This window comes from Electrona antarctica (assembly GCF_951216825.1).
Source record: "Electrona antarctica genome assembly, chromosome: 21".
Classification (NCBI taxonomy): domain Eukaryota; kingdom Metazoa; phylum Chordata; class Actinopteri; order Myctophiformes; family Myctophidae; genus Electrona; species Electrona antarctica.
The window spans coordinates 13,292,109-13,314,156 of NC_136802.1; the positions used below are offsets into that span (position 1 = coordinate 13,292,109).

A 22,048-nucleotide genomic window follows, 5' to 3' on the forward strand; every position below is an offset into this window, starting at 1 on the left:
GTATAGTCGCTCAATATTTCACAAACACACAAGTTTAACAATAGGATAGTCCGCCATTTTGCTAGTACATTGCATGTTGACTATATATATATATATATATATATATATATATATATATCCAGGCTATGTTCTCAAAACCATTCCGCACATGATATGTCTTTCCTCTCCCTTCCTCTTGTAATACTGCCCTCAGCGAGCCGGAGCAAGTTCAGTGGCACAAAGCCCAGCAGAATGAGCAGCTACGGAGGCGGTCAGGCGGCTGCTCAGTATGCTGCTCTGCTGCTCTGGGTGTTTTCTCCCCGAGTATACTATACAATACAGGGCATGGTATGGTGCTGCTGGGTCACAGCAGGCATGGCCTGTTGCTGTCCATCGGCGGTGGTGCTGAACCAGGGACATGCACACATAGACATCAAATAGGGGCTTCAGCCCCTGCCCTTTTAACCCGTCTGTATAACAGCTGCCCTCTCCAGACCACGAAGGTAGCATTTTGGTGAAACAAATGCTCTTTCCATCCATGCCATGCCGGAAAGGCAGCATTCAGGAGAATTGCTTTCTTTTCCTAAGTTTCCTGAACTTGAACACAGCATTTTGCGTTGAACAAAATTAGTTTAGAAAATCCATGTCCTACACCGCGTCTCCACTAGCTACAGAGTGCTGGGTTGCGCCCCGAAAATAGCTGATCTACAAGCTCTCCACGCGTCGCACTGCGACGCGTGGAGAGCTTGTAGATCAGCTATTTTCGTCTAAAAGTGCCCTCTTACGGGATTTCAGCCCCTGCCTCTCTAACACTCTCTGTCTGCACGTCCCTGTGCTGAACCATTGAATAATTGATGCATGTAGTAGAGCAGGGGTTCTCAACCCGTGGGTCGCGACCCCTCGGGGGGTCGCCAAATTATTTTAGGGGGTCCCCAAATTATTTTCAAAAAAAAAGAAAAGATTTTTTTTAAAATTTTATTTTCACTTTTTTTCAAAAATAGCAGACCTACAAGCTCGTAGCGCGCGCTATGAGCTTGTAGATCTGCTATTTTTCAATAGCTAAATTATAACAATGCTTAAAACACCAAAAGGGGTTCCCGCCCAAAATGGTTTAAGGTTATTGTAGCAGTCAATTTATATTGGGGGTCGGGAGGGGGCGGGGCGGGGGTCCCGAGACGTTGCCAAAGCATTTTCGGGGGTCCCCGGCCAAGAACGTTGAGAACCCCTGTAGTAGAGTGACATGGGCTGTCCTTCCCTTGGTTTGTCCATTGTATCGTGACTGGTAACCTGTGTTCTTGTGTGTGTGTGTGTGTGTGTGTGTGTGTGTGTGTGTGTGTGTGAGTGTGTTTGTACCACAGAATATGATTATTTGATTGGCTGAGCACAGAATGTGATGTGTATGATGATGTATGATGATAAGAGCACCCCTCACGTCACACAAGAGCTCAATAAGTGACGATTTGCGTTTTTTATGAGATATTAAGTATAATTGCCTCTTGAGAGTGCTCCACTCCCTCTGTGTATTTGTGCATCAGTGTGGCAACTTGCACTACTGCTGTTCAAGCTTTTTTTTATTTATTACTGTGCATATTCAATAACCTACAGTAAGCCTAGTTATTATTCATTTCCCATTTAGGACAGCTAATACAAGTTTCTTAACACAATTCTGGAACATTTCACTTTTGAAAGAAGATGAAATATGTCTTGATTAGTCTTGATGGTATGACCAGTGTGTGGAATTCCGGGGTGCATACTTAGTTTAGACTAGTCATTGGTTAGACATGGGTTAAGGTTAGGTTTAGGTGTGCTGCCCCGTGGGAGGTTAGGTTTAGGGTGAGGGTTTGAGATGGGTTGTAGTTGTAGGACTAATGACTGGTCTAACCAATGACTAGTCTAAACCAAAAACTGTCTAAGTACTGCACCCGGAAATCCAACCTCCCCCGACACATCAAGATCAGTTTCTTCTCTGCTACCATGGAGTCCGTCGTCCTCTATGGCTGTGAATGATGGACACTAACACAAGCCCTACAGAAATCCCTTTTCTCAACTTATTTTTGTCGGCAAGTCATGGTTGCGAGACGTACCATAGGTGTTGCAATGTAACACGTTGTGCGCTGGTAGATGGGCTATTTTTGCTACTTTTCCATGACAGTCATACGATGTACTATAAAATAATATAAAAAACATATGCAGATGAAATATGGAGATACAAGGCTCTGCCTGGCATGTGTTGATTGCATTAATTGTTTAACCTACCAATAATTGTGAACTTTGGCAAGAGTGCTTCTAATTGAACATAGCTTTGACATAATGTTTTGTATATATCTTTCCTCTGTTGAACTATTCACACATCTCTGTTTAACTCACAGCATACGAACAGAGATGCAGAGTGTCCACCAGAACATGGGATACTGCCCCCAGTTCGATGCCATCAATGATCTGCTCACAGGGAAGGAACACCTGGAATTCTACGCCAGGTTACGAGGGGTGCCGGAGAAAGAGGTTGCCATGGTAACCGATATGTCTTCCCTTCTGTTCTTTATACTCACTCTGGGCTATAGTTGGAAACACTGCACTACGGGATAGACGAACACAGATTAGATTTGCCATGTTACTGGATTAGCTAAAGGCCAATATACTTCATTATTCCACCTGTGCCTTAGTATATGAAAACAAACATATTTGCTGTCTTAATTAGGTTTTCAGAAGGGGCAAAGATGGTGAAAATATAAATATAAAAACTTAAAAAGTGATCATGAATAACAAAACCCAATATCCTTTTCACACAATGTTTCAACTAAAGAGTCTCAGAGTCATAGATAAGTTCAACAGCAGAAGCCATACAAATTGGCATATATGAATATAATAATATGGTGGGAGAGTAGTGCCACTGGGTTACGGCTCTGCATATAATGATGCACTCAGAATCCTGCTGAGGCCCCCGCAGTGGACAAGTGCCAGCTAATTGTTTGTAAACGTTGGTGTACTAGGGCATTAACGAGTTGAGATTTTTCCCAGTCGACTTGTCAGACAGTAAAGTCGAAGTTGAGTCGATGCATCATTTTATGATGGGGGGAGAAATAACCAAATAACCCAATCACCAATCCTACAGTTTGAATTCTTCAAAAATAATATGGGGATTACAAACAGACTTCTCCTAATTTGAATCGACTACTGTTAATGAAGTTGATGCATTGATTTTTTTTAATGAATGCACTATGGTGTACCCACTCTAGATGCTCTTCTCAGGAATCTGATGTACAGTTTTATGATTTGGTGGAATGACTAATGTTGTTGTTACCTGTATTGTTTATTATATGGGCCTATTAGAGTCTGAAATGAAGATTGATTCATACAAGCTCTACATTATTCACCAGGCTGTGGTGACCCCCCCCCCCCCCCCCCCCCCCCAGTAACAGAAACATCAAAAGCGAAAGTGCACAGCGCCAACCATAGGCCTCAGACTTGCTGCCAGGGCTTTGATCTCATAGCATCTAGGGGAAGCCGGTTGCATGCATGCCGATAGCACGACTCTCCTGGCATGCAATCCATGCCCATGTGCCGTTTCGGTGGCCATTTTTTGAGCCATACTGTTCACAGATGTTCTCCAATTTGTGCCAATTCTCCAAGTTATCAGTAAACAAATAGGGCAATGACATGTACAAATGTGTGTGAGCAACCAAAGGGCCACCGTTTTCTTTGTTGGTGTTGGCTAAATATGAGATTATTCATATCCTTGGAGATGTTCCTGCTGGACACTGACAGACACAGTGAGGCACAGCGAGACCCAGAACACACCACAGTATAGCATTTCATGATTGTCTCAAGCCCCATTTATACTTTGCCATACAATGGTGTCGTGTGCCAAGAATAGACGATCTATAAGATCACAACCCGCCGTTTCTGTGATGTGTTGTGAATTTATAGATCCATTATTTTTGTCTGCGACACCATCGTACTACAACAGTATAGATTAGATAATGCAGTGATGCCAAATGCCTTTGCTTGTCCTCGACAGACAGAACACAGCTAGGGCCTGAATACAATCATTCTGTCTGTCTTGTCCTCGACAGACAGAACACAGCTAGGGCCTGAATACAATCATTCTGTGTCCTCGACAGACAGAACACAGCTAGGGCCTGAATACAATCATTCTGTCTGTCTTGTCCTCGACAGACAGAACACAGCTAGGGCCTGAATACAATCATTCTGTGTCCTCGACAGACAGAACACAGCTAGGGCCTGAATACAATCATTCTGTGTCCTCGACAGACAGAACACAGCTAGGGCCTGAATACAATCATTCTGTGTCCTCGACAGACAGAACACAGCTAGGGCCTGAATACAATCATTCTGTCTGTCTTGTCCTCGACAGACAGAACACAGCTAGGGCCTGAATACAATCATTCTGTGTCCTCGACAGACAGAACACAGCTAGGGCCTGAATACAATCATTCTGTGTCCTCGACAGACAGAACACAGCTAGGGCCTGAATACAATCATTCTGTCTGTCTTGTCCTCGACAGACAGAACACAGCTAGGGCCTGAATACAATCATTCTGTGTCCTCGACAGACAGAACACAGCTAGGGCCTGAATACAATCATTCTGTGTCCTCGACAGACAGAACACAGCTAGGGCCTGAATACAATCATTCTGTCTGTCTTGTCCTCGACAGACAGAACACAGCTAGGGCCTGAATACAATCATTCTGTGTCCTCGACAGACAGAACACAGCTAGGGCCTGAATACAATCATTCTGTCTGTCTTGTCCTCGACAGACAGAACACAGCTAGGGCCCGAATACAATCATTCTGTGTCCTCGACAGACAGAACACAGCTAGGGCCCGAATACAATCATTCTGTGTCCTCGACAGACAGAACACAGCTAGGGCCTGAATACAATCATTCTGTCTGTCTGTCTTGTCCTCGACAGACAGAACACAGCTAGGGCCTGAATACAATCATTCTGTGTCCTCGACAGACAGTACACAGCTAGGGCCTGAATACAATCATTCTGTCTGTCTTGTCCTCGACAGACAGTACACAGCTAGGGCCTGAATACAATCATTCTGTGGGGATGCTGTCCCACCTGTCATCTGTCATCCAAATGCCAGCATTGTGCTCAACCTCTCCGTTGGTCAGCATGCATGTGCGATTGTGCGCCAGTGTTGTTTTCGTCGACTAATACTATGACGAAATGTAATGTTCGTCGACTACCTTTTTTCACTGACAAAAACTAAATAAAAACTAAGCCATGATGACTAAAACTATGACTAAATATACTGACAATTTCGTCAAGAAAATAAAAACTAGACTAAAATGTTAGGAAGGGACTAGTGGACAAGAAATCCAGTATAAGTCATTATACACTTGGTTGCATGCTGAAAATAGCAGATCTACAAGCTCACAACGCGTCGCAGCGCGGCGCGTTGTGGGCTTGTAGATCGGCTATTTTCAGCAAGTGTAACAGTCATTACGACGGCATCAAGGCCGACAAAGTACATTTTGTTCGACTAAATCAACTGTAGATTTAGTCGACTTAAAATCGTATGATATTTAGCCGACTAAAACTAGACTAACACTAAAACATTCCAGCAGGTGACTAAAATGTGACTAAGACTAAATGAAAACTATTCAAGAGACTATACGACTAAAACTAAAATAAATCTAAATGTCCTGCCAAAAACAACACTGATGTGCGCCGTGTTGTGTTTCTTTCCATAAGGTGGCGGAGTGGGGGATCCAGAAGCTGGGACTGGTCAAATATTCCAACAAGCCAGCAGGGACCTACAGTGGCGGCAACAAACGCAAACTGTCTACAGCAATGGCCCTGATTGGCTGTCCTCCTGTAATCTTCCTGGTGAGATGAAATGTACTGTTGCAATATACAGTAGATACTGAAAACTTTATTGCAACCCCTTACTGTTATTGTAAAATACACCAGGACAAATTCTGAAACTGAACTTCAATTTGTATTTGAGAAAGACAAGAAATGGACATGGTTTAGGGTTCTTTTTCTTTCCGTGGGCAAAGTATGAAGTTTTGAAGGTGCGTGCATTTTTGGTAACCTATACCTTAACAAAAAAGAAAGAAAGTTCTCGATCAAACTACAGCAGATCGGGGACAAGTACATTGGTTGGGAGGTGTATTTCGGGCTCTGGTCCATAGCCTTCTACTGCTTCTACGATTCTGCCCTGCAGTATAAGGCTATGGGACTTTCAGTTTTAAATCTCAAATGGAAATCAGACCAGCCTCTCCTCTTTTGTGGAAATCTCACGAACGTTTGACCTACTCACCAATACAAAGACGGGCTGTGTCAATAGAAAGCCTACTTTCTTTAGTGGACGCACTCTGAGCCCCCCACCACACGTATAAATGCGCCCTCTACCGATATTGCCCAGAGAACTGCCTCATAGAGAATATTTTTCCTCCGGTGAAAAAAAATCCCTTTCTGGCCAAAAAGTACCGTTTATACGTGTGGTGGGGGGCTCAGAGTGCGTCCACTAAGGAAAGTAGGCTTTCTATTGACACAGCCCGTCTTTGTATTGGTGAGTAGGTCAAACGTTCGTGAGATTTCCACAAAAGAGGAGAGGCTGGTCTGATTTCCATTTGAGATTTAAAACTGAAAGTCCCATAGCCTTATACTGCAGGGCAGAATCGTAGAAGCAGTAGAAGGATATGGACCAGAGCTAGGTTGCCCATGCACTGGTCATATTGCGATTCATTTTTCAGGAAAGACCCCAATCTCTTTTGAAAGTGTTTGGGCCTAAACCACTTAAACCCTACAGTATATACTTATTTGACTGGGTTCCCCCAGGGCTCTATAATTGCTCCTCTATCCTTCTACACCACATTTGCCCATCTGTGAGCTTGTAGATCGGCTATTTTAACACAAGGTTCGCCTCGGGATAGGTACGATGGTTGAAGTGGTTAAGTCACGCTAGTGATGTGTCATAATGAGGAACATCTTGAATGACCTAATTTGACCAATAAAATAAGTCCTATTTTCTTGGCCCACTTGTGAAGAAACGATTTACCATAATTCTCAGGGCACCGCAAAGGTGTCGTTGTTAGTACAGACCCTAAATTGCACATTATTTAATTTCTTAATCCACTGTCAGAGGCAATTACATTTTCATTTAAAGAACAGCCTCCCCAGTCATGTCATGCTTGGCTCAGTATGTATGCGATACCCCCCCCCCCCCCCCCCCCTCTCACACACACACACACACACACCTTCAGCTTCTCGCTGGTTCTCACTAGCCGTCACACTAAGGTACCGGGGTAATGCGATGTCAGTTTCAGTGTCACTTTCCAGTGTGTGCACTTGCCTAGGGAGTCTTGGCAGCCTTGAGGCACTGTCACATACTGTAGGCTTTGCACGGGGACACACTGGGTATGTCGAAGCAGACGCTCCCGTGGGATTTGTTGGCATTCCGCCTGTGGGAAACGCACATGTCTGGGAACAACACAGGCAATGGACTGAGTCCTGTCGCTCTCTAATCGTGCATGGTCAGTCCAGAGGAAACCCAAACGGCCTAGTCCACTGTGTACGTCTGAGAACACAGCCGTATCCAATGTTGCCCGCGTGCGTGTATGTATATATATATATATATATAAACAGATAGCTTCTCACATGCACATCCAGGTGGGGGAGGTGCTGGTAGGCAAGGTATAAATGCAGGACGCGTTTCGCCGTTTGGCTTCGTCAGGTGCTTGCTTGCATACATATATGTATGCAAGCACCTGACGAAGCCAAACGGCGAAACGCGTCGTGCAATAAAGAAATGAAGCATAACTAATCTTGTCCTGAGTCCCTGGAGTGTGCGGTCCCTTCCTTTTCCCTGGGGAAGTTATCTTTGGCCTGCATATATATATATATATATATATATATATGCTTTACATCAGTGGAGCTCAAAGTGACGTTCTCTCTCTCTCTCTCTCTCCCCACTTTCCCCCCCATATGCAGCTGTCTGAATGTACAGCTGCATTACTCTGTGTTGTCCTCAGTGGTGACTGTTAGAAGCAGCCTTTCAGTCTGTGCACCCATGAGCATTGGGGGTTGAGGGCGATTCGCACATGAAAAGACAGCTAAACTTTGGATGATGGAATACGCTACAAATACAAGCTGACACGTCGCACATAACAGAGTCCACTGTGTACGCCTGAGAACACGACCGTATCCAATGTAGATCTATCTGTTTATTTGTGTCAACTGGTGTTGAGCGTTGAACTTCAATTGGCACGTCAAAAGTTGATCATGAGGTTGCACTGTGACCGCAGGATGAACCGACCACAGGGATGGACCCCAAGGCACGCCGTTTCCTCTGGGACTGCATTCTGAGTATCATCAAAGAGGGACGTTCTGTCATCCTGACATCACACAGGTGACTCATTCTAACTGTTATTATGCCTAATTTATATGCCGCCGGCCGTACTGTACGCCTGTGTCCCGATCTACTGGCTCGATCTGCAAGCTCACAGCGGCTGTGGCTCAGGAGGTAGAGCAGGTCGTCCAATGATCCCTCGGTCGGCGGTTCGATTCCCGGCTCCTCCTGTCCACATGTCGAAGTCCTTGGGCAAGACACTGAACCCTACATTGCCTCCAATGAGTTGGTCGATGAGAGCTTGCCACCATTGGTGTGTGAATGTGGAAGCTGGCGTCGACTGTTCGCCGCTTCACCTCCCAATGTATGGATGAATGAACCATTGTAAAGCACTTTGAGCACTTGGAAAAGCGCTATAAAAAATGCAATTCATTATTAACGTGTCACATTGCATTACGTTGTGATCTTGTAGATCTGCTATTTTCAGCCTGGGACACCGTCGTAGCACATTTATGATGGATGCTTCATACAGTAATGTCTGATTTATACTTGGTTGGGAATTGGTCTGTGAACGTACAGTTGGAGGCCATCGATATTGTCCTTTTCTTTTTGCTGAGGTTTGCGTGATCTGCGCAAAAGGACAGTTAACCCATTTTGGGCGGGAACCCCTTTTGGTGTTTTAAACATGTTATAATTTAGCTATTGAAAAATAGCAGATCTACAAGCTCATAGCGCGCCACCGAGTGGCGCGCTACGAGCTTTGTAGGTCTGCTATTTTTGAAAAATCGTGAAAATATTTATTTCAGAAAACTGGAGGATTTAGAAGGATTTTTTTTAATTTTGATGTCAGGCCTAAATGGGTCAAATGATAAGGGACAATATCGGCGGCACCCAACTGTACAAAGCTCACATCACGCTGCACCATGATGTGATGTGGGCTGTGAGTATAAATCACCCTGATAGGTCCTTTGAATTGTCATAGGGGGGGCAGCCAACCAGTTGGAGGATCATTTATTGTCGAGGATAAAATACATTTTGTTTCTTATTAGTAAATGGTGCATTTCTATAACACCTTTATCCAAGTCGCGTCATTGCCTTTTCCTTTGATGAGTAGAATACAGATTAACCACATGAACCCTAGCATGCCTGGGCATAGACACAAATAGCTGATCTACAAGCGTAATGGTCAAGTTGCGATGTGTTGTGAGCTTTATAGATTGCATATTGTCGGCTATAGATATTTGGGGCTATATATTTCTTATATCTACCCCTTAACCCTTATCCCTAAACTAATTTGCCATTTTTTACTATTTTAAAAAACCTTTTAAAATAGTTCAAATAGCAATGTCTCGATGTAGATCAGCTAGTTTAACTATTTTAAAATGTTTTTCAAAATAGTAAAAAATGGCAAATACGTTTAGGGATAAGGGATAAGGGTGGCGCAAGATGGAGCCCTTGGTGTAGATGAAAATATATATGGTTTTAAGTTGTTAATATTCTGTGTGTGGGCCTGGGCCGTGGCTCAGCGGTCCAGGCACCTTGGCTGGTAATCCAGTCTGGCAGTGTGCCGCGGGTTCGACTCCCGATCCCGACGGCCTTTACTGCATGTCACTCCCCCATCTCTCTCCCTATTTCCTGTCAGCCTACTGTCTGTCCCTCTATAAAAATATAAAATAAAAGGCGGAAGCCGCAAAAAATAACATAAAAAAAAAAAGTATTCTGTGTGTGCTTTAACTTTTGCTTCACACACTTGATTGTTTATTCACTTTGTAATTAATCGTATTAATTCCAAATGGCTGGCGTTTTCAAATCTGTTGTGCTCATGGCAGTGGGTGTGAATAATCTCTGTGGCTGTTTTGGTTGGAAAATATTATCCTCGTAACATGTGTTCCCCTCACGGAGAAACAAATGGCATTTCTTGTTGTCTTCAGTGGCGCGGCTGAGTTGCATCCATTCGTCCATGGCCGACCAGGTGGCTGTTTGTCAAATAGAAGATTCACCGGGTTTTACAAAGTGATAATCCTAATAGCGCCATTTCTCAGCAAAGCTTCACAGATTCTGCCTTGGCAGAAAAATAGAATAAAGCCTTGCGCTCCATCCTTATGCAGCCTGAAAAAAGAAATACTAAGAACAGATGTTCCCCTTCCTATCCTTTTCTCTAATGACCTTATTTGTCGTCCACTAGTTTTAAGGTGTCGGGGGTATTTCATGAGAAGGGGGTTCTGCACACAATCAGTGCAAAGGGGCTTTGCCCTGATGAAGGACGTCTGACTCAAAGCTTGGCATTTTTTATTAAAGGAAACTTTAATAATAAAGTCTGCTTTGGTCTCTAACTTTATAATGGGCCCAAATGTATATTTTGATGTCAATACTTTTGCAATCTGAGGACTTCCTCCACCACTGGCTCTAGGGATGTCGATGAAGTACAACATTCTCACCAGACCTGGGCATCAAACTAAAGTACATAAGCTCATCTCTCCCATCAGGCAGCCGGTTGAAACATCTTAAAGAGATTCTTAAGGATCAATATTGGCCCTATTCAAGAGTAAGACCAGATTCAATCAGGATTCTAACCCCTATGGCACGTCACAAAACCACAAAGCTACTCCTCACTATTCTCAAAAGGAAAGACGCAACCTCAATATTATTTATGTCTGTGTGTGTGCACTGAAACACACTCTTTCTCTCTCTCTTTCTCTCTGTGGCAGCATGGAGGAGTGTGAAGCGTTGTGCACGCGCATGGCCATCATGGTCAATGGACGCTTCAAGTGCCTCGGGAGCATCCAGCACCTTAAGAACAGGTGAGGCTACTTGTTCTACTACAAAGCACCACTGGACCCACAAGTAATGGAGTAGAAAGGACTAGAACAGAATCTTAAGAGCCGCTCGAATTGAGATTAATGGAACAGAAATCGACGAAAAGCATCAACATCTCTCTCTCTCTCTCTCTTTCTCTCTCTCTCTCTCTCTCTCTCTCTCTCTCTCTCTCTTTGTTTGATATTCCTAGAGTATATTCAGTACAAGCAACTCCACCTCCAACGCCCAGTGTTTATATTTTGTTATATTTTATTCAAAATCCATGACAATCCTCCACATACAGTAAGAATATGTATGTAGAATACTATTCTGCCCATGTCATAATATAAGAACATTCGGTGAAAATGATCTACAAGCTCAAATGCAGGCAATCGCAGGTAATGCGATTCATGCTGACCTTAAAAATCATCTATTTTCGATGAAGCGATTTTGAAAAAAGGAGGGGACAAAGTACTGACCCCTGGGCGGCCCTGGAAAATAAAGTATCGAGTTTTGAGTCCCTGATACACATCTCATTGTATTCATTTCAACAAGCAACGTCAATTTTCAATGTTGACATTTCACGTTTCGATTGAAAAGTGATATAAGTAATCAAAAGGAATGAGGTGCTGGAGCATCACAGACTGTTAAATGGCATTTGTGAGGTGCTATATGATGACTAGCATTTCAATCTTCATCACAGGCATGGTAATGTTCTACTTCTACAATTGCATTATTGGAATTCTTTGACATATACATTCCATTTGAATTGGTGTTGTTGCCCTGTGTCTTATCATTTTGCTGTGTTGTCCGTTGATGTTAAAGGGGAATACCACTCATTTTCAACATTTTACTATGTCATTAATATACCTTGGAGCTGTTGTGTGGAAACAATAAAAAAGTCCCCCCATTCTGTGTTTCCTAGAAAAATCATTAACAAAAAAATCATTAACATGGTGAATCACATCTTGATGACATCATCAAGATGTGATTCACCATTTTTTTCAGACCTCCAGTTCTAGGAAACACAGAATGGGGGGACATTTTTATTATTTCCACACAACAGCTCTAATGTATATTAATGACATAGTAAAATGTTGAAAATGAGTGGAATGCCCCTTTAATGAAAAAGTTAATACGTAGGATATGTACATGCCGAATTAAGCGCAATATTATATGAGAGGGTGTGCTAATGCAGCCACTACAACCGAAAATGTCCCTAGAAAATCACTAGCCTAGCAACCCTCTCTGGGAGAGCAGCGAGACTCAGTCAGCACAGCTGATTTTGTTTTCATTAGGTGTTCCATCATACTTGTTTGAAGCACGGCTAGATGTTTGAACCAATCAGATTGCTTCCTCGAAACTACCCGTTGTTATAATAATGTATACATTGCATCCGAATCAGCCTGCGAAATGCTCAAGTAGTGGGACGATAAGCTAAAGTTACACTTTTTGTGTTGTTGTCCACGGTGACATAGATTTTTACACCAGAGATCAATAATGAGGTCAGCCGCACTGACAGTCAGCCTTTGACTATGAAAAATGGCACAAAGAGATCAACTTTAGTTCATTGTGTGAAATATGTTCCGTCTCTCTCTCTCTCTCTCTCTCTCTCTCTCTCTCTCTCTCTCTCTCTCTCTCTCCCTCTCCATACTCTGCCTCCAACATCTCTTTCTTGACTCACAGCCCTAATAGCCTTTGTACATGGCTGTTAATACAGTTTGTCAGGTCTCCATCTAACCCCTTCCGTCCCCTGACCTTAACTCTTGGCACCTGGGTGCGCTCTCTGATATGTGCCTGACATTTCCACGACCAGTCCCTTATGCCCGGAGCCCCCCGGCAGGTACATTAGCAGCGCGTCCAATCCATTACGTTAGGTACAGTCTGGTGACATTATTACGGCTCTATCGCGTGAGATCGCAAGAGGAAGGACACTGCGCACACACACACTCCCACATGCACGTACCACACACACACAAACACACACACACACACACACACACACACACACACACACACATACACACACACACGGAGCAGGATAAAGACAGGGAGGGGGCAATCTGGGCGTGGAGAGAAAGATCAATACACCTGGGATGAGGGGCGGAGCAGTCCATTTTTCAAGTTGAACAGGGGGAACGGGGCATGCTTGGAAAACAGCAAGGAAGGGGGCAGCGGAGTCAAGGGTATTTCCCATCAAGAGCGCTAATGTCATATCATTGGCGAGGGCTTTTAAATAGCTGCAGGGGTGAGAGTAGGTAGACAGATAGGGTGTGTGTGTGTGTGTGTGTGTGTGTGTGGGGGGGGGGGGGGGGAGGTTGAGATAGTGACCTGGGTGGGAGAGAGTGACCTGGGAAAGAGACGGAGAGAACGTGAGTGATGCGCTAACCCTCCCTCCCAGATGTTAGGGTAATTGACAGTTCCTCTGTGTCAATTACATCCTGTCCACAGGGGGAAGAGCGCGGGCCACGTAAATAATGTATGAACCTGGCCGAAACCATACATTAGGGTAAGAGCTGGGGGGGGGGGGGGGGGAGGGGATGGTGTGTGTGTGTGTGTGTGTGTGTGTGCGCATGGGGGGTGGCGGCACATGTCCTACTTTAACTCAACATGTAATCAGGCAAAGGGAACCACCCACTTCGATAGATGGGAAGAGAGAGGAAGCTATAAGCCTGTCCTGATTCTTGTCTTTCTCGTTCTTTAGGGCGGGGGGGGGGGGGTGTCCTAATTTTAGATCTTGCATGGACAATATGCATGGTATTGAAATGCTATCGCTCAGTTCTTGCTACACAGTGGATAATTTCTAATTAAGCGCCCCCATCTCGTCAGCGCTCTCTGTGTAATTAATGTTTCATGAGGTGTGGGGCTCTGTTAACGACTGAAAAGGCAATTAAGAACTGTCTTCTCTGTTTTCCTTTCCTCTCACTATCCCACCATGTGTGTTTGTGTAACCATGTACCCCCCACATATACAATATACAGTGGTGCCCAGTGTTGTTTTTGGCAGCAAATTTTGGTTTTAGTTTTAGTCATAGTCTCTTCAATAGTTTTCATTTAGTTTCAGTCACATTTTAGTCACCTGGAATGTTTTAGTGTTAGTCTAGTTTTAGTCGACTAAATAGCATAAGATTTTAGTCGACTAAATCTACAGGTGATTTAGTCGACTAAAATGTATTTTGGTGGGCCTTGATGCTTCAAGTTTATTAAGTAGTAAGTAAGTAGCCTTGCTGAGCCATGAGGCCCATAGGGCAGGAGCCTATCTCCTGTTTCTGTAGCGTGAGGCAGCTTGATGTACAAGTACACCCCCTGGACATGACGCTAGTATGTCGCAGGGACTTACCCCCAATCCAACCCTTGATGCTGAGTGTCAAGCAGGGAGGCACTGGGTCCCATTTTTAGAGTCTTTGGTATGACCCGGCCGGGGATCGAACCCCGACCTCCCAGTCTCAGGGCGGACACTCTAACCACAAGGCCACTGAGCCGGTCAAGTTTATTAAGCTTCATGCAAATTCAAGTTCATGCAAATGATAATGCCTGATAATGTGGCATAGTTGACTGATGTCATAGATTGTGGATCCCGAGATCCATCTGAGTTTTGTACTTCTTCATGGCAGGCCCCCCCAGGACGAAAGACAGGAAGGAGTGCACAGTCCCGCTGTGGGGCCGGTGTTCACATTTTAACCCCAGATTGCTCACGTGTAAAACACCTGTCTGCAGCCCTCCCTCACTGACGACCCACCCTTTTCCCCGAACCGTCCGTCCGCTCCTCGTGCCCCACGGTACCCTTATGTATTCCACCGTGGTCTCTCTGCCTTGCCTTCTCTCTCTAGTCCATTTTGACCTGAGATCAGATTCTAAAAATGTCTTCTACATCCTGACAGTTTTCTGAAAAAGCTATGTTTCTATGTCAGTCGTTCTTCGATTTTTCAAAAATAGCAGACCTACAAGCTCGTAGCGCGCCACTCGGTGACGCGCTATGAGCTTGTAGATCTGCTATTTTTCAATAGCTAAAGCATAACATAGTGCTGACACCAAAAGGGGTTCCCGCCCAAAATGGGCTAGGGTGGCAGGGCCTTTCAGCAAAGTGCTTGTTAGTGCTGCCCCCTGTAGTTCGGTGATGACCCTGTCTTTTATCACCAAGCTGCCCTTATGCTGCTTTTAACAACCCCGCCTCTGAATATAAATCAGGCCCCAAATGAGCCAAAATAGCCCGTTCAAGGCAAGCCACACAGGGCGGGTGAGTGAGAAGGAAAGCGGGAGGAGAACACAGAATCTTAATGTGCTTTGAGGAACGGCCATTTTAAGAGGCTCCGTCATTATCTCGCCCCATGATTACTTTGTGATTTAACCCATTTTGACCTGAGATCAGATTCTAAAAACGTCTTCTACATCCTGACAGTTTTCTGAAAAAGCTATGTTTCTATGTCAGTCGTTCTTCGATTTTTCAAAAATAGCAGATCTACAAGCTCGTAGCGTGCCACTCGGTGGCGCGCTATGAGCTTGTAGATCTGCTATTTTTCAATAGCTAAAGCATAACATAATGCTAACACCAAAAGGGGTTCCCGCCCAAAATGGGTTAAAAGGTACCTCTCCCCCCGCACCCTATGCCATCCACAAGTCTGTCTGTCAAAATATGGAGATGTCTGACTGACATCACTGATGTCATAGACTGGTAAATGGTTTATCCAAAGCGCTTTACATAGATTGTGCAATACATTCACCTATTCACACACGCATTCATACAACAATGGCGGAGGATTGCTCATGGACACTTCGACACTAACTCTGGGGGAGCGTGGGATCGAATTGGGAACCTCACGGTTCCCATCCGGCCACTCTACCAGCCACTCTACCACTGAGCCTCTGCCAACTGGTCTCCAAGTACTCTGATAACAGGTACTGCACAAGTTCTGCACAAGTACTGCCCGCGAATGAAGGTCGTGGCCCGCAAATGATCGGTGCTGTACTTAGTTAGTTAGAATTGATGAAAGTCTGGTGAAGAAGGGAAAACATGAAGAAGAGGGGTTAAAACCTGTGGCTGTAAATAGTCCTTTACTGTAGTGGTGTGCTGGCCATGAGAGCTCCCAGGTGCTAAGTAAACCCAAATGAAGTGCAGGAACCAATAAAAGGCCCCTCTATAACGCTGTCAGTTACGAAGGACGCATGCTTGCCGATGCAGGATTTCACGCTGATTGATATCACTCATATCCCCCCCCCCCCTCGGTTTGCACGCCAAGTAAGCACACACACACCAGCCTCAGGTCCCATTTTCTCTTTGCTTAATCCATTTTGGCCTGACCTCGAAATTTAAAAAAAAATCTTCTAAATCCTCCAGTTTTCTGAAATAAATATTTTCACGATTTTTCAAAAATAGCAGATCTACAAGCTCCTAGCGCGCCACTCGGTGGCGCGCTATGAGCTTGTAGATCTGCTATTTTTCAATAGCTAAATTATAACATAATGTTTAAAACGCCAAAAGGGGTTCCCGCCCAAAATGGGTTAAAGCGAAGAAGATATAAAAGTGGCATTTAAAGTGCCTTTAATGCATTAAGGTAATGTTGTGAGCGGGCGCAGGAGTTTTTTACAAGAACGGTGTCTAAAAAGTTTGGATCAATCTGCTTGAAGTTGGCCTGACATGGCCAATAAATTCCTACCCATTCACTCAGCATCAGTGCGGCAGGTGTGCTGTTAACTAAGTAGTTCCGAGCCCTTAAGTGTATGTCATCGACGCAGATGGATGGGGGTATAATGCTTCCTGCAGTTTACAATGCATCGCTGATGTTGGTTGTAATTATTACAGCTACAGGGCAAATGCATTGTGATGTGCTGTTCTTATGACTAGCAGGGCTCTACTCGAATAAATGCACAAACATTTTAAGTATAAACTACAGAATAGATACATTATAAGATACACCTACACAACATTTTGAGCTGCGTTGAGGTTAAACAATACTGTGCAGTACTGCATAGTATAAACAGTTAAATAATATGTGCTTTGCCGCTGCCAACATGCAGCACTCCATGTCAAGACAAGTCATCGTTTTTTATATAGCACATTTAAAAACAGGAGTTGAGTGCTTTTGTTTTGTCAAAAATGACAAAACAACACGTGTTATCCATTATAGACCAATCCATAATCAACAAAATGATTAAAACATAAGGCAGTATTTCAAAATGTATGAAAAAGTTAAATACTGTACATTCTGAGGACATACTGTAGAGTGTAGACGTTCAAAATGATTAAAACATAAGGGAGTATTTCAAAAAAAATATGAAAAAGTTAAATACATTCAGAGGACATCATAGACCATCCAAATGATTAAAACATAAGTAGGCTATTCAAAAAAAAATATGAAAAAGTGAAATACATTCAGAGGACATACTGTAGATAGATAGACCATCGGTCGACCTTAGACTGAGCTAGAAGCAAGATGGAAACGGGAAAAGGCTGGTCTTTAAGTTTAGATTTAAAATTGTCACTGTCACAATGTCACATTGGACTTACTGTGGGATGGCAGGTTTTTCAAAGGTTTAGGGGCAGAAACAAAGAAAGCACAGTCCCCTTTGGTCACCATCCACACACACGCACACACACACACACACACACACACACACACACACACACACACACACACACACACACACACACACACACACACACACAAGCCATCATCCATCCATTCATCCCAGCTCTTTCCCGTGGCATTTCTGACCACTGCTTTGGTGTTGACCCCTCTAGTAACACCAGGAAGCTTTCTACATGACTTCATGCCCGATCAAAGGGACAGGCGGCCGGGGACGGCAGCATGATCTCCTGCTCTGTTCTACCCCTCCCTTGTACACACATCCTAGAATTGGCCATGGTGGAGGTGGTGCCCTTTCTAGTCTCCGTCAGAAGGCAGCAGCATTACGTTCTGACCATCATCATTCCCTTATCCGAGTCTGGCTGGCTGTTTGTTTTAAATTACGCAGAAGCACATCTCCCATGCCGTGCGGGGGCGAGGATAGGATCGAGGTGGAATAATGAAAATGCAGAGCATAGCCAGGGCATTTGTGCAGCCTTAGAGACGAGGCATGGTGATCATTGTGATGACCTGATGCAAATTTAGTCCATTTGTTATTTGCTCTTAGGCCGTACATAATGATACATAACATGGTCATAGTCAAGTCGTAAACCACATCTCAAAAGTGCAAGTTAATGAATAAATACTTACAGCAATGGCACAGTATATAATGCACCAAAGAGCTTGTTTGAATCGCTTAACGCAAATATGAAAGAGCTTGTTTAGTTGCGAGGACAAAGAGACTGATAACGCTAAATGTGAAAGGTATTGGCTGGGCCGCCGTAAGCCACATTAAAGTGACAAAGAGTGAAGAGAAGAGAAACTGAGGTAGGGGAATGAGAAAAAGGCTAATTGATCAAGCCTTTTACTGCTGCTGCTGACAAGCAGAATGTGTTACCCATGTTAGCCTCAAACAACAACATACTGGTGTGTTGTTGGCATTTTGTATGTTAGCTGAGTGTGAGAGCCATCAGTTAAAACATGGTTCCTGTTTTCCTGGCTAGACACAAGGAGATCATCACCACAGCCTTGATTGGATGATGAATAAAGCTTGATGAGGGTACGTGGCTCTATCTGGGAATGTTTGATGACGCAGATCTTGCGCCTGCTCTGCAGATGGAAGTTTGTGTAGTTTGCTTCCATTTTGTAAGCCCTTGCTAAGCATAATGTAGCCTCACCCGGTGTACGATGTATCAAGATAAAGGACGACCACCCATTTTCAACTTAATGCTCATGATAAAAATGGTACTTTCCCCCCTACTTGGTCTGTGTCTCATAGCAGAGCTGTGGACACTTGAGAAAGCCGTCTACCAGTGACATATTATTTTCAAACGAGATTACATTTTTTAATTTTGATTTTGATTAACGTGGGAACAATGGCTTTCATTATAGCATGCTAACTTTCCAGGAATAGAAGTTGTGATGTGAAGTGACATCCCACGGCTGAATCAGAATGTTGTCTATAAACCTTTAAATTATATGTAACGTGATGTCATTATCTACATAACGCATGTAGTATTGGTGGCATGCTGAAACAAATTGCACACAAGTGGCTACATTTGGGCCTTTTATTGTGGCACTTTAACCCATTCTAGATGGGAACCCCTTTTGGTGTTTATAGCATTATGTTATACTTTAGCTATTGAAAAATAGCAGATCTACAAGCTCATAGCGCGGCACCGAGTGCCGCACTACAAGCTTGTAGATCTGCTATTTTCCGGGCGGGTCCCAAAATATTTTCAGATGGGGGTCGGCGACCAATTGCATATAATTTTTGGGAGGCATACTATGGTCCGACGGAGCATTGGTTCGAAGGAGCATTGGTCCGAGGTGCGCTGGTGGTCGGGAGAGGGTTGGGGTTAGGTTTAGGTGTGCTGCCGCGTGGGGGGTGAGGGTTTGACGTAGGTTGTCGTTCGGACCAATGCTCCGTCGGACCAAACACATGAACCCATAATTTTTGGGGTCCTTGACATGAAATATTGAGCACCACTGATATAGAAACATATCTGTCATTATTTAGAAGACATTTTTTAAATATCGATGTCAGGTTTAAATGGGTTAACTTCAAGCCGTCGTGTTGAAACTAAAGGGGTTTGGCCAGCCATGAGGCTCATTCATTCTGCCGCTCGGCACCAGCACAGAGCTTCATGTACTCACTCTCGGCTCCCCCAGGGAGAGTGGAGGCCCACGGTTTATTCACCACATCTCTAATTGCCATTATGGGAGCCTCTCTGTGAGCCTCTCAATTCAATGATAGTACTTGCAGGCCCACAATGGACATTTCTATGAGTAAATCTAACATTAGGGAATTAATTAGGCTGAAAACAACGGGTCATAAGAGTGCTAATGACAAAATAACAAGGCACAGAATCGCATTTGGCGCTCACTAGACGTACAGTAGCACACATACTGTACAACCATGGAGATTGTTGAATGCTAATTAGCATGGGAGCTTGTCTTAAACCATTTTGGGCGGGAACCCCTGTTGGTGTTAGCTTCATGTTATGCTTTAGTTATTGAAAAATAGCAGATCTACAAGCTCATAGCGCACCACCGAGTGGCGCGCTACGAGCTTGTAGGTCTGCTATTTTTGAAAAATCGAAGAACCACTGACATAGAAACATAGCTTTTTCAGAAAACTGTCAGGATGTAGAAGACATTTTTAGAATCTGATCTCAGGTCAGAATGGGTTAAACCCATTTCATGAGTGACAAAAGCATTTTGTATCAGAAATTAATATTGTTATTCTAGACACAATATGATGGTGGCACTGCAAAAGCATTTTGTATCAGAATATTGTTATTCTAGACACAATATGATGGTGCTCATTATACTAATAGGTCAGCACCAGAAAGATATTAGTATGCTGTAACACATTTTAGTGCCATCTTTTACTTTAAATGAAATGTTATCTAACACCAGTAAGACGCCCCGAGGGTTATCTAACGCAATAGTCTTTCAACAGTGGTATATTTGTGACCTTTTGTTTTGATTATTTGGGGCTATATAAGTCATTACTTGAGTGTGCATATAGCATTGCAATTAGAACTGAAGATTTATAATCTCAATCTGATCTTCCGCCATATTCTGAAGATTCACCTCTTCAGACTCCACCTTGGTCCGTAGCCTAGACAACCCTGCAAGCTTTGCAATGCCCATTATGTAACTTAGATACAGTGTTACTTTCGTCGACGATTTTTTTTGTATTATATTGTTTAGACTGATGATAGGTTCTTGGTACCCTATGATCCTAGATCACTAAACATATCTAACACTGAGAGGGATGAGACTAATATCCACGCAGTGATATTAGTATCGCTACGCAAGGCTAATTTCTATGCATTTGATGCATTACCTCGTGTTTTCCTTTCTGTAAATCATGGCTCTGTTCCCAAGGCTAATTACTATAAATATCTTAATGTCGTAGAACTTGGTACATTTTAACGTCGTAGGAGGAGTCATTTATGTAAAACTCAATGCTAGAAAGTATAAGGAATATATCAGATCAGGTGTGAACTGTACTGCTGTGCTGTGCCGAGAGACAACTTGTGAATTATCTATCTAATTGCACAAAGCGGTTATTTAAGTGCGCCCACGCAAAAATCACTTTCACCTAGAAAATCCATTAATTTTTTTTTAATTCAGCTGACTGTGGAGACACAGAACTTTTTACTTTGAAATGTTTTATAGTTTCTGAGTTATTTAATTTAAACGCCCAATGCATTCTCAATGGCGAAAACACAAACTTTAGCACCACGTATTAAAAAACCCCCAAAAACATTATGATTTTTTTGATTATTATTTTTTTTTCCAAAGACGTCCACAGACGTCTTGGGCACTGCACGTGCGGTAATACCAAAGACGTCCACAGACGTCTTGGGCTATGCACGTGCGGTAATACCAAAGACGTCCACAGACGTCTTGGGCACAAAATGTGTTATTATAGACAATAGACATAATATCGTAATACCATTTTATACTCAATAATGTTATTTTATAGTTATTGTAGACATTAGATAATAGCAAGAACAAGAAAATAATACGAAGCCGTCCATTATGGCGACCGTGTTGTCTCTGTTCTACAAGCTCCTATAATTTTGTTTTTGCTTTTTTAATGTATGATTGCAGACAAGAAAACATGTTTTGGTGCATACGGCCCCTAAAATAACTGAGTTTGAGGTGAAAGGCGAGCGCTAGGCACTGTAGGCAGTGGAAATTGCCATGCCCCGGGACCCCAAATGACGCTGCCTGGTCCAACAGAGCATTATGTTGCTAGCGTTCCGAGCATTGATGATAAACAAGGTAAAGTGGTCGATGAGGGAAGATGAAGGAGAACAGTGAGGTGTGATTTACATAGGGACCTTCTGGGGTTGGTAGAACGA

The 22,048-nt window shown here is 43.5% G+C and overlaps 1 protein-coding gene across 1 annotated transcript in view; it reads left to right on the forward strand.

Annotated features, from left to right (window-relative positions):
• The window catches only part of LOC306914597 (phospholipid-transporting ATPase ABCA1), a 272,775-nt gene that overhangs the window by 240,147 nt on the left and 10,580 nt on the right, over positions 1–22,048 (forward strand). Inside the window, exons 46-49 of the mRNA XM_079491713.1 lie at positions 2,349–2,490; positions 5,707–5,841; positions 8,265–8,368; positions 11,017–11,109. Of these exons, the coding sequence (XP_079347839.1) occupies positions 2,349–2,490; positions 5,707–5,841; positions 8,265–8,368; positions 11,017–11,109 (474 nt within the window). The remainder of the gene's footprint in view (positions 1–2,348; positions 2,491–5,706; positions 5,842–8,264; positions 8,369–11,016; positions 11,110–22,048) is intronic.